At 42.1% G+C, this 12,048-nt stretch overlaps 1 protein-coding gene across 2 annotated transcripts; it reads right to left on the minus strand.

Annotated features, from left to right (window-relative positions):
* Positions 1–1,972: 1,972 nt before the first annotated feature.
* LOC148115727 (uncharacterized) lies at positions 1,973–9,847 on the minus strand. 2 transcript variants are annotated; one of them, XM_087884058.1, is made up of 3 exons: positions 9,621–9,801; positions 9,206–9,314; positions 1,973–5,999 (listed from the first exon to the last, which is right to left on the minus strand). In XM_087884058.1, exon 3 carries the CDS (start codon positions 5,409–5,411, stop codon positions 3,948–3,950), a length of 1,464 nt encoding a protein of 487 aa, XP_087740184.1. In that variant the 5' UTR covers positions 5,412–5,999; positions 9,206–9,314; positions 9,621–9,801; the 3' UTR covers positions 1,973–3,947. The 2 variants fall into 2 exon arrangements, with proteins under 2 accessions (XP_087740184.1, XP_087740185.1); XM_087884059.1 differs by lacking the exon at positions 9,206–9,314 and having other exon boundaries at positions 9,621–9,847.
* Positions 9,848–12,048: the final 2,201 nt, after the last annotated feature.

The following is a 12,048-nucleotide window of genomic DNA, read 5'->3' on the forward strand; positions in this document are numbered from 1 at the left end:
TCTCAATTATTACAATTCCCTAGTTAAATACAGCTTTTTTTTCTTTTGTGTTTTAAAATCTTGAACTCTCCTCCTAAATTTCCCATTGTTTGCAGTTTTTCACCTACCTTTTTTGGGGAGGAAAAATAAAAATAAAAATAAATCTCTCTCTGCCTCATTTTGTCACGTTGCACCAAAGATCCTGGTTTCGGTTTCGTTTCTGCAGCTTAGCTAGGGGGGAAAAAAACTGCTTCAGGAACTCTTTACACTGATTGCCTGTAGGGCGGCCCTTTGAAGCCCCGGGCAAGAGTTTAAACAGTTTTTTTTTCTTCTAGCCATCAGCTGGAGCTCAAGAGGCAGCGGGACTCAGGAGGCAGAATGAAAAATCGGGACTTTTTTGAAACGCCGCGGGACGCGGGACAAATTGCTAAAAATCGGGACTGTCCCGCCAAAAGCGGGACGTCTGGTCACCTTACTCTAATCTCTGTTGCATGGAGGAATCTGAATGAAAACAACCACAACATATATTGACTTGATTATTTTTTCTTTTGGGAACTCAAGGTGGCATAGTAAGCACTTCCTAGGTAGTGTAGGAAGTTAGCACCAACCCCTTTCCTAGAAGAATGAAATATTTTAGGAAATATTAAAAAGGCAGAATATTATATCTCCCTGGTTGAGAAATGGAGAAACATGTTTTAAAGACAAAGCAGCTCCCATCTTCCTGCCCCCCCACCCTTTGTCAATGGACCATCATCTGCAACATGATAGGACCCATCTCACCACATGGCACCTGGGAAGATTACATCAGCCAGCAAGGCTAGCTAAAACCCCTACCCCCTGGGAGTCTGACAACCAATCAGGATACTTTTTCTGGGCTCCAGGAAGTTCAAAGTCAGAGAGGGCATAAAACCAAGGCATGCTCAGCATCTTGGCCCTTTTCTGTTCAGAAACTCGAACCATGTGATCTTGTCCACCATTAAACCATCTTTCCAAGCAGTCTGCATGCTTCCAGTGTTTTTTTCCCCGCTTGGAGCTGAACCCAGAAAGTTATTTCTTCTAACAGTAGCATCCTGGGCAGACAGAGAGGTTCATTTTAATCTCTCCTACCGCCTATCTCTGTTCACAGACATATTATTTCCCTCTCAAATTGGCATCTCAATATTCCACAGCTCCTGGAAGTTACCTTCATGCCTGACATGACACTGAACTGGAACTGCTTTGCAGTCTTAATCTCCTGTCCTTAATTCTTACACCCAATGTTTGTTTTAGGCACCTTCAAGATAGACTTCACACCTGGCAATTGCCTGGACTGGTTTCTCTGCAGTTTCCTTGGCAAGGATTTTCCAATTGGCCTCCCCTTTCCTGCTTTATAGGCTGAGAGAGAGAGGGACTGGCCAGGGATGCCCAAATGGTTCCATGTGTATGGCAAGACTGGAAATGAGCACCTCCCAGTCTGTAACTTGTAGCTTTCACCATGCACCAAACTGGCTCTTTTTACTCCTCACAAAATCTACCCACTCATCTGTTCCGATGGCTGCACTGCAGCCTTTCAAGATCTAGTCCAACATCTTTGCAATTGAGTTCCCATTATTTTCCAGAAAAAGGACCTTGTTTGTCTCAAATCTGAGCTTCAATTTTTTATTCTGAGGAAATGGAGTGTCTCTCCAAATGAAATGGTGGCTTCTGGCCTGGCCCTGGGAACCAGCTCCTTTGGATTGCCTATTGCCAACTTTTACTTGGTTTTATGATAGGTAGGTAGGTAGGTAGGTAGAGAGAGAAAGAGAGAGGGAGGGAGGGAGGGAGGGAGAGAGAGAGAGAGAGAGAGAGATGTTGGATGGACAGATGATAGTGTTTATAGGTTTTATGGGGTTTAATTAATCTATTTGTTCTGCTGAAAAGCAGTTATTTGTTGGGAATTCCACTATTTCTTTCTATCAGTTTCACTGTGTGAGCATTAAATACACTCCTACATGAATTAAATAGAATTTGATTATTTTAAGGTTTGAAATCTTTATTACAAAGACCAGCATAATTAACATGGAGTGTATTCAGCTAAAAAGTACGGACATCAAAGTGTAATAATATAATTATGGTATACTAAAAAGTAAAGGCATAAAAGACAGTAAATTTAAAAACAGGAGTCTAAATGAAACTGTTACAAGTATTTAAATGTAATACTGAAGGAGTGGGGTTGTACAGCGAGCCAGAACACAGTTATGGTTGATTGGTGGCTCAGCATGAGGCGATCTGTGCTGTGATTGGTTGCTGTGGGGGTGGAGGGGGAGTTTCCTTGTTTTCCCGCCTTTTTCTTCAGTGGGCTTTGTATGCTGTTCTGTGATTTACCTCATGATGCTCCTGTTTGCTTGACTATCTAGTTTGCCATATATACAGTTGTAAAATATGTTTATATATAGAACTACAAGTTCATGTCAATATCTCTGACTTCATTTGGACACCTGCTGCGCAGTCCCGATAGGAACTTAGAGGGCAGAAAGGCATAAGATGCCTGGAGGCTGCATGAAGTTTAGTATGTGGCAAACTGAATCTATCACTCTACAGAGCAAATTGTGAGATGAGCTGGAGGCTCCTGAAGACTACTTTATGGCATAGGTCATCCATCATCTGATTAATCCTAAATAATGGTCTGCAGAAATGTGGCAACATTACACAGGCAATCCTCGGCGTACAACACTTAGTGAACATTCAAAGTTACAACCACATAAGTGACTTATGGCTGTTTTTCAGTGTGTCCACATGGTCACGTAATTTATATTCAGATGCTTGACAACTTGTCTCACATTTATGATGGTTGCAGTGTCCTGGGGTCATGTGATCATCACCTTCTGCAACCTTCTGACAAGCAAAGTCAATGGAGAAACCAGTTTCACTTAACAACCGGGTCACTAATTTAACAACTGCAGTGTTCACGTAACAAATATGGCAAGAAAATTCGTAAAATGGGGCAATGTTGTTCGTTTAACAAATTTCTCACTTGGCAACATAAACTTTGGGCTCGATTGTGGTCGTAAATTGAGGACTACCTGAACAGTATGTAGTAACAGGGCTACTATTTGAAAGCAGCAAGGAACTGTAGAACTGTCCTGTGTGCCCTGACTATCTATGCAGTACTGGAGAGACAAGCCTGGTACAAACGTCTCTGTAATACAGCCACTGGAGAAACATGTGCTCTCGTTTCCAGAGTCATGGGGATATTGTGTTATAACCTGAATTGAATTACTGAAATGAAGAAACTTTAAATTCTTTGGTATCTTTCAAATTCAGCAAAATGTTTAGCATCTTGGCAGTGCTATCAGCTTTCAAAAGGTAACAAGAGGCACGTCCAAGCAAAAGAGATCACAGAAGTTGTTCATAAACTTGAAGAGCCTACACTCAAAAAGCCATAACTCTTTTCCTCTATAATATTAAAACAATATTTCAATGTCAAGTTCAACAATCTTTACATATGAATATTTTTGTGCTCTCCTCACTGCCCCAACCCTCCGTCAAATGTTCTCGATTCTGTGCTTCACTGTTCACAATTTGAACAGGGATTCTTCTTGACCTGAATTTCTGAAAATGTTAGGAAACATAAACTGAATCCTCTTTACTTCTCTTCTCCTGTCACTTCATATTTGAAGAGCTACAATATATTTTATTTCAGGATCTGAAGCACATTTCTTTAAAAAATTGTGTGTTGCTTTTCTATTATCTCTGTTGTCAACATGCAAAAAACATTCCCCAAAGCCTTTTGGCAGCAATTATTCTATTTTTGCTAAAGGGAATATCCACTACATTTTCCTGATAGCAACACACAAGTAGTTAACTTTGACCAAGCTAACATTTTCCATTTTCATTTCTTTTCTCTTCTCCCTCATGCCTAATACTGAGACATATTTGGCTAAACAGAATCAGGCCAGAAATTAAATAATTTCTAAGGTGAACTTGCAAAGGCAGATCAGAAAAGAAATTCAAGCCTTCTCTTTATTCATCATCTTCTGGGTCATGTGGATTTTCTTGTGTTTAATAAGGGAGGAAGTTTGTGAGAAGCACTTTCCACACTCTGGGCACTTGAAAGGTTTCTCACCTGTGTGTAAACCTACATGATTTATAAGGTTAGTCCTAGTACTGAAACCTTTCCCACAATCTGGACACTCATATGGCTTTTCCCCTGTGTGAGTCCTCTGGTGTATCACCAATCCAGAATACCAACTGAAACGTTTTCCACAGTCCAGACACTCATACGGTTTCTCTCCTGTGTGAGTCCTCTGGTGTACCATCAGGTTGGAATTCTGATTGAAACTTTTCCCACAATCAGGACATTCATAGGGTTTCTCCCCAGTGTGAGTCCTCTGGTGTTTCACAAGATTGGAATTATTACTGAAACTTTTCCCACAATCAGGACATTCAAAAGGTTTCTCTCCTGTGTGATCCCTCTGGTGTATCATCAGGTTGGAATTACGAAAGAAATATTTCCCACAATCTGGACACTCATACCGTTTCTCCCGATTATGAGTCCTCAGGTGTTTAACAAGGTTGGAATTCTGACTGAAACCTTTACCACAATCAGAACACTCATACGGTTTTTCTCCTGTGTGAGTCCTCTGGTGTATCATCAGGTTGGAATTATGACTGAAACCTTTCCCACAATCTGGACACTCATATGGTTTCTCCCCTCTGTGAGTCCTGTGGTGTTTCACAAGATTGGAATTATGACTGAAACCTTTCCCACAATCTGGACATTCATAGGGTTTTTCTCCTGTGTGAATCCTCTGGTGTATTGCAAGGGCGGAATTCTGACTGAAACTTTTCCCACAATCTGGACACTCATATGGTTTATCTCCTGTGTGAGTCCTCTGATGTATTATCAAGATGGAATTATGACTGAAACCTTTCCCACAGTCTGGACATTCATACACTTTCTCCCCTCTGTGAGTCCTCCGGTGTATTATCAGGATGGAATTATGACTGAAACTTTTTCCACAGTCTGGACACTCATAAACTTTCTCCCCTATGTGAGTCCTCAAGTGATTCACAAGGTTGGTATTACGACCGAAAGTTTTCCCACAATTGGGGCACTCATATGGTTTCTCTCCTGTATGAGTCCTCTGGTGTATCACCAAATTGGAATTGTGACTGAAACCTTTCCCACAATCTGAACACTCATACACTTTCTGCCTTGTGTGAGTCTTCTGGTGTATCACCAGGTGGAAATTCCGACTGAAACATTTCCCACAATCCCAACACTCATATGGTTTCTCCCCTGTATGAATCCTCTGGTGTGTCACCAGGTGGGAATTCTGACTGAAGCCTTTCCCACAATCTGGACACTCATAGGGTTTCTCTCCTGTGTGTGTCCTCTGGTGTGTCACCAACTGAGAATTTCGACTGAAAGTTTTCCCACAATCAGAACAAGCAAATGACTTCTCCCCCATTTCAAGCCTTTTTTGTATCACTAGGGTAGCATGTTTCCTAAAGTTTGTGTCACATTGAGGACAGAGGATGGGCTTTTCTTCAGTGCGGTTCCTCTCATGTACAATCAGGGTTGATCTGCAATCTCTGCATTTCCCACAGTATGCACATCTATGGAGCTTTTCCACTAATCATATTTTTGGATTGTGAAGATCAAAAATATTTTGGATCCCTTCTTGGATGTTGCTTTCATTCAAGCTATGTTTTCTTCACAGGGCAAGGTTTGCATGACTGCTTGTCCGATGTGATTATACAAGTGACCTCTTCCTCCCCACTGATTTCCAGATTATTTCCATTTTTCTGAATTTGCAAATTATCCCATTTCATCTTTTTCTGCAATGTTTCCTTGAGTTCCACATACTCAAGTTTTTTCCAGCTCAAAATTCTCTTCCTGTTATTCTTTTTTTTGTCTGTCACCTTCCTGAGGAAGAATTTTGTGCATTTCTGGAGGAGGCTGAAAAGACTTTAATTGTTGGCTTCATTTGCTTTCTTTTTTAATGCTGGTTTGGATTCTCACTTGTCTGGAATTCTCTTTCTGGTATCCTCTTTGTCTATAAAATGGACATAAACCCTCAGTTTAATGGTTGTTTATAAAATCATTGCACAACATGTGAAAAGCATGCATTATAATGAAAAAGCAACATACCAAAATGCTACTTTAACCTCTAACATTAAGTATTATTCATTTGACCCATAGAAGACTAGCGAGATCCAAATTCAAATATTCACACAAACATTAAATTCCCTTCTGGACTTCAGTAAATCACAAACTCCTAGCATTATAAACTGTTATTTTCAAATATATGAGAAAATGCTGAGGACAGATTATACAGATTAGCGATAGCTAAATATTTTCCTGTCAGTCATTTCTGACTCTAGTGCACACTGCTCATCTCCATTGTCTTAGGTGTATAATACAGGCCACCCAACCAAAAGAAATAGATGAACTTTTTGCTAATCAGTTAACAAATGTATGTTGGAAACATACCACAGCAATAATGGGGAACTTCAACTAGCCTGACATCAACTGGGTGACAATCTCTGCATCATGTGGGAGATTGAACAGGTTCCTGACCAATCTGGCTGACAACTTTGTCATCCAAAAGGTAGAGGAGGAAACTAGAGGGACAGCTATACTGGACTTAATTCCTACTAACATAGAATAATAGAGGGAGTTGAAGTTGTCGCAACTTTGGGGGAGAGTGACCACGTCATATTGGAATTCAATAAAATGCAAACACAAACAATAGAACATAATCAAACCAGTGTCTTAAATTTCAAAGGGGCTGATTTTAACAAACGTAGAGAGCTTGGGAAGGATTCCATGGATGAAAATCTTAAAGGAGAAAACAACAAGTTTGTGAAACTCTGAGAAATATGATTATAAAAGCCCAGTCCACCTCAATACCACTGAAAAAGAAAAACAAGAAATCCAAGAAGAAACCAGCATGGTGACACAATGAACTCTCTGATAAATTGAAAAACAAAAGTACAAAAAATGGAAAGAGGGATATATAACTAGGGCAGAATGCAAACAAATAGCCCGAACTTGCAAAGATGAAGTCAGAAAAGCTAAGGCTCAGAATGAAATAAGCCTTGCAGCAAATGACAAAAATTATTTTAAAAGTTTCTTTCAACATATAAAAAAATAAGAGAAAGTCAAGGAAACAATTGGTCCACTAATGAGTGAAGATGGCAAAAAATTAATGGGCAGTAGAGAGAAAGCAGAGCTTCTTCTTGTTCTTCTGCCATATCCATCATTGGACATTGGCAATCCTATTTTTATCAACAGCTGTAAAATGCTGCTGAGTTTTATCCAAGCCAGTCCCTTATTGATAAGCTTAAAAAATGTGGGATAGACAGCATCACCACCAGATGTATTTGTAACTGGCTGACAGATTGCACTCAATGTGTAGTCCTTAAAGAAACTACATCTTCATGGAAGGAAGGAAGGAAGTGGGGTACCTCAAGTTTCCATTTTAGGCCCAGTATTCATCAACATCTTCATAAATGATTTAGATGAGGGAATAGAAGGGGAACTCATCAAATTTGCAGATGACACTAAACTGACAGGAATAGCCAACACCCCAGATAGATCTCAACAGACTTGAACACTGTGCCCTATATAACAAAATGAAATTCAATGTAGAGAAAAGTAAGGTTTTAAACTTAGGCAATAAAAACCAATAGTACAGGTAAAGATAAAATGAAACCTGACTCAATAGCAGTAACCATGACAGGGATCTTGAAGTGGACAATCACTTAAATATGGGCCAGCAGTACGTGGCAACAGACAAAAAGCCAATTCAATCCTAGGTTGCATTAGCAGAGGAGAGAATAGGAGAGAATCAAGATCACGTAAAGTATTAATACCGCTTTATAAATCCTTAGTAAGACCACACTTCAAATACTGGATCCAGCTTTGGTCGCCATATTAGAAAAACCATGTAGAGACTCTGGAAAGAGTGCAGAAAACAGCAACGAAGATTATTGGGAGGCTAAAACGCATGAGGAATGATTGTAGTAATTGGGTTTGTGTAATCTAGAGAAAAGAAGGACTAGGGGTGACATAATAGCAGTAGTCCAGTATTTGAGGGGCTGCCACAAAGAAAAGGGGGTCAACCTATTCTCCAAAGCACCAGAAGGCAAGACAGGAAGCAATGGATGGAAACTAATCAAGGAGAGAACCAACCTAGAACTAAGGAGAAATTTCCTAACAGTGAGAACAATCAAACAGTGGAACAGCTTGCCTTCAGAAGTTGTGAATGCTCCATCACTAGAGGTTTTTAAGAAACTGGACAGCCACTTGTCTGGAATGGCATAGGGTCTCCTGCTTGAACAGGGGGTTGGACTAGAAGACCTTCAAGGTTCCTTCCAACTCTACTATTCTGTTATTTTGTTTCTTGGCCCAGGAAGGTAGCATTGTCCAAAGACAATTTCAGTGGTCACGTGGTTAGCATGTCTCTACACCCAAGGCCAAATGTCTCTACACCAAAATAAGGGACGCTGTGGCTCAGTGGCTAAGACGCTGAGCCTGTCGAACAAAAGGTCGGCAGTTCAGCGGTTCGAATCCCTAGTGCCGCGTAATGGGGTGAGCTCCCTTTACTTGTCCCAGCTTCTGCCAACCTAGCAGTTCGAAAGCACGTATAAAATGCAAGTAGAAAAATAGTGACCACTTGTGGTGGGAAGGTAACAGCGTTCCGTGCGCCTTTGGCATTTAGTCATTGCAGCCACATGACCACGGAGACTACTTCGGACAGTGCTGGCTCTTCAGCTTTGAAACGGAGATGAGCACCGCCCCCTAGAATCAGGAACGACTAGCACATATGTGCGAGGAGAACCTTTACCTTACACCAAAGGCACATAGAACTCTATTACCTTCTCATCAGAGTGATACCTATTAATCAATTTGTATTTGCATGCTTTCAAACTACTAGGTTGCTAGAAGCTGGGGCAAGTAATGGGAGTTCACTCTGTTGCATGGAGCTCTGCTCTCAAATCCCAGCTGTCAGGTTTAGCTGGAAAGCTCAGCATTTTTAACCATTCAGCCACTGCACCCCCATACAGTTATGCACACAAACAAATATACTTACCAGCAAGATTCAAGTTTAAATATTCACATAAGCATTAAATTCTCTTCTGGACTTCAGCAAATGACAAATTCTTAGAATTACAAACTGTTATTTTCAAATATAGCAGGACATACAGAGGCTAGCTATGCAGATATGCACAAAGAGACAAATATAGGCACACCTACCAATGTAAGCATGTTAAAAGTCCACGTGTAATTTTCAGTCTCATTTTAGAGGAAGAGAGGGCTTCAATAGATGAGGGGCTTCAACCAATAAAAAACGTGATCAAAGCATCTGCAAGATATAATCCCCAGTTTTGTGCATGCAATTTCCCAGTTTCCAAGAAAACAACAAGATCATAAAAATCACAAAGAGTCAACCTTAAATCGAAGGAGACTTTTTAAAATCTCCCAACCAACAGAAAATTGCAGGCACTACTTTTAAAGCGACCAGCACTACTGGAACAAAATTTGGGGAGGGAAGGAACATGCTGCAACAACTGACATGATTCAGTCTGGTTTCTTCTCTATTTCTACAATGGGGAGGAAACCAAACAACCCTCGTTGCTCCCCGCCTCTCCTCCACCTGTCCTCAATTCACCTTCCAGCTACTGCTGTCCTGGGAAGAGCAGGAGAGCCGCCCTGCACGCCTCAGTCCTCCCACGGGTCAGCCGGAAAAGGAGATCCCTCTGTTCTTCTCCTCTCTAGAAATCCAGTACTCTATGCTTCAACACCATTCGGCTCCGTCGCTTCCCCTCTCGTTGGATGTCAGTATTCATCAACCATCGATGCCGCCACTGTATTGACGGCTTTCTAGTCACCGGGTTTTACTCATTGCATGGAGCGCCCTCTAGCGACGTAAGGCTGAAAATCGCACGTTGTTTGCAAGATTCTTGATCGATTACTGTAGGCGCCACTAAGTGGTTTTCAGCACCTAGATAGCTTCACTTTGGGTCGATCGATCGCTAACCTGTTCTTCAGGGATGCACTCATAGCTACTATAACTGACCCAGCAGCTTTGTTTTTGGGAAGGGTAGGTGGGTGTGAGAAACAATGTGCATAGCAACAGCAACGATTACACATCATTTGTGGATCGTGAATTCTCTTCCAACCAGTTATTCGTCTGGAGGAAGCAAGGATAACTCCTCAAAACCTGCTTTTGCAAATTGAGGGAAACTTGAAGAGTGAAGGTTGAGTCTACTTAGCTTTGCAAGATTAAGCCGGTTGCTGGGCCCTCAAAGTTGATCAGAAAGGTCAGCAGTTCAACGGTTCGAATCCCTAGTACAGTGATGGCTAACCCTAAAAGTGGGGGGAACACAGGAGGGTTGCATGCGAGCGTGCCCACACCCATAATTCAATACCCCCATGCCCCACACATGTGCACGCGACCCCTCCACACTCCCACTTTTGGCACGCGACGGCAAAAAGGTTACCGGTGGGCCTGGTAGGCCCATTATTGGCCTTCCCAGGCTCCAAGAGGGTGAAAACAGCCTACCCCACCCTCCCAGAGGCCCTCCAGAGGCCGGAAACAGCTCATTTCCTGACTTCCCGTGGGCCCAAAAGGCCGAAAATCAGCTGGCCTGCACATGTGTGCTTGCTGGAGCTGAGCTAGGGCAATGCTCGCATGCCCACAGATATGGCTCCGTGTGCCATATGTGGCACGCGTGCCATAGGTTTGCCATCACGACCCTAGTATAAGTCTCTTGCTTGAGCAGGGGGTTGGACTAGTCCAGGGATTTCCAACCTTGGCAACTTTAAGACTTGTGGACTTCAACTCCCAGAATTCCTCAGCCAGCTAACTGAGGAATTCTGGGAGTTGAAGTCCACAAGTCTTAAAGTTGCCATGGTTGGAGACCCCTGGACTAGAGGACCTCCAAGGTCCCTTCCAACTCTGTTCCTGTTACTATTGGTTCATGAAATTCTTGAGACCTAAATGATTGCCAGCTTCATCCTATTACCAGTAATAGAATAGCGAAACCTGGGATAAACCAGAAAGCATCCGCTAGGATTGCATCTGAACCACATCTACATGGGAGGAATCCTAACTGGGGTTGCAAGCCAGCTTTGATCTTGAAGGAGGAGATTTTAAATCTTCTAAATGCCATGTGATTCCATCAAATCCCTTGCAAAGGGTCACCATTAGATCAAAGCAAAGAGTTGCATACACGACAGGGCCTAGAAAAATGGGGCTTAGAAGGAAGAGGTGACTGTCTATATTTGGTTAAAGGAAGTGATAAACCTTCCAAAGAAACATTTCAGTTGCAAAAAGGATGGTATAAAATAGGTGCACCCAAAACTGCATAAAAAGTTACCATATTCTCCATTTGACACACCTGCCTTTGTTGTTTAGAAATGTTTACTGTAATAACAGCTGCTCCTGGAAGCTACCTTCATGCCTGGCCTGATTTAACACTGAACTGGAACTTCTTTGCAGTCTTTATACCAGCAAATATAACCTCTGGCTGGCCCCAGAGTGGGGTGGGAATTGAGATTTTGCAGTATCCTTCCCCTGCCATGCCCATCAAGCCACACCACACCATGCCCACCAAGTCATGCCCACAGAGCCAGTAATAAAATTTTTTGAATTTCACCACTGTTTTAATCCCGTCTTTGACCCTTACACCCAATGTTTCTTTTAGGTGCCGTCAAGTCAGACTTGACACCTGGGGACTGGCTGGATTGCTTTCTCTGCAATTTCCTTGGCAAGGATTTTCAGAAGTGGTTTCTTCCTTTCCTGCTTCCTAGGCCTGAGAGAGGCAATGGCCAAAGATGCCCAGATGGCTCTGTGCCTAATGCGGGACTTGAACTGAGCACCTCCCAGTCTGTACCCTGGAACTTTGACTACTAAGCCAAACTGGATCTTTGCAATCGTTGTAACTGGCTCCCCATTATTCTCCAGATAATGGATCTTTTCTTGCCTTTAAATCTGAGCTTCAAACTTTTATTCTGAATTAATGGGAGTCTTTATCCGATTGTAGACTGCTGGCTTCTGGCCTGGCCCTAGGGCACCAGCAACTCTGGCTATGACA

This window comes from Pantherophis guttatus, chromosome 2 (assembly GCF_059756535.1).
Source record: "Pantherophis guttatus breed Tessera chromosome 2, ASM5975653v1, whole genome shotgun sequence".
NCBI classification, from domain to species: Eukaryota; Metazoa; Chordata; class Lepidosauria; order Squamata; family Colubridae; genus Pantherophis; species Pantherophis guttatus.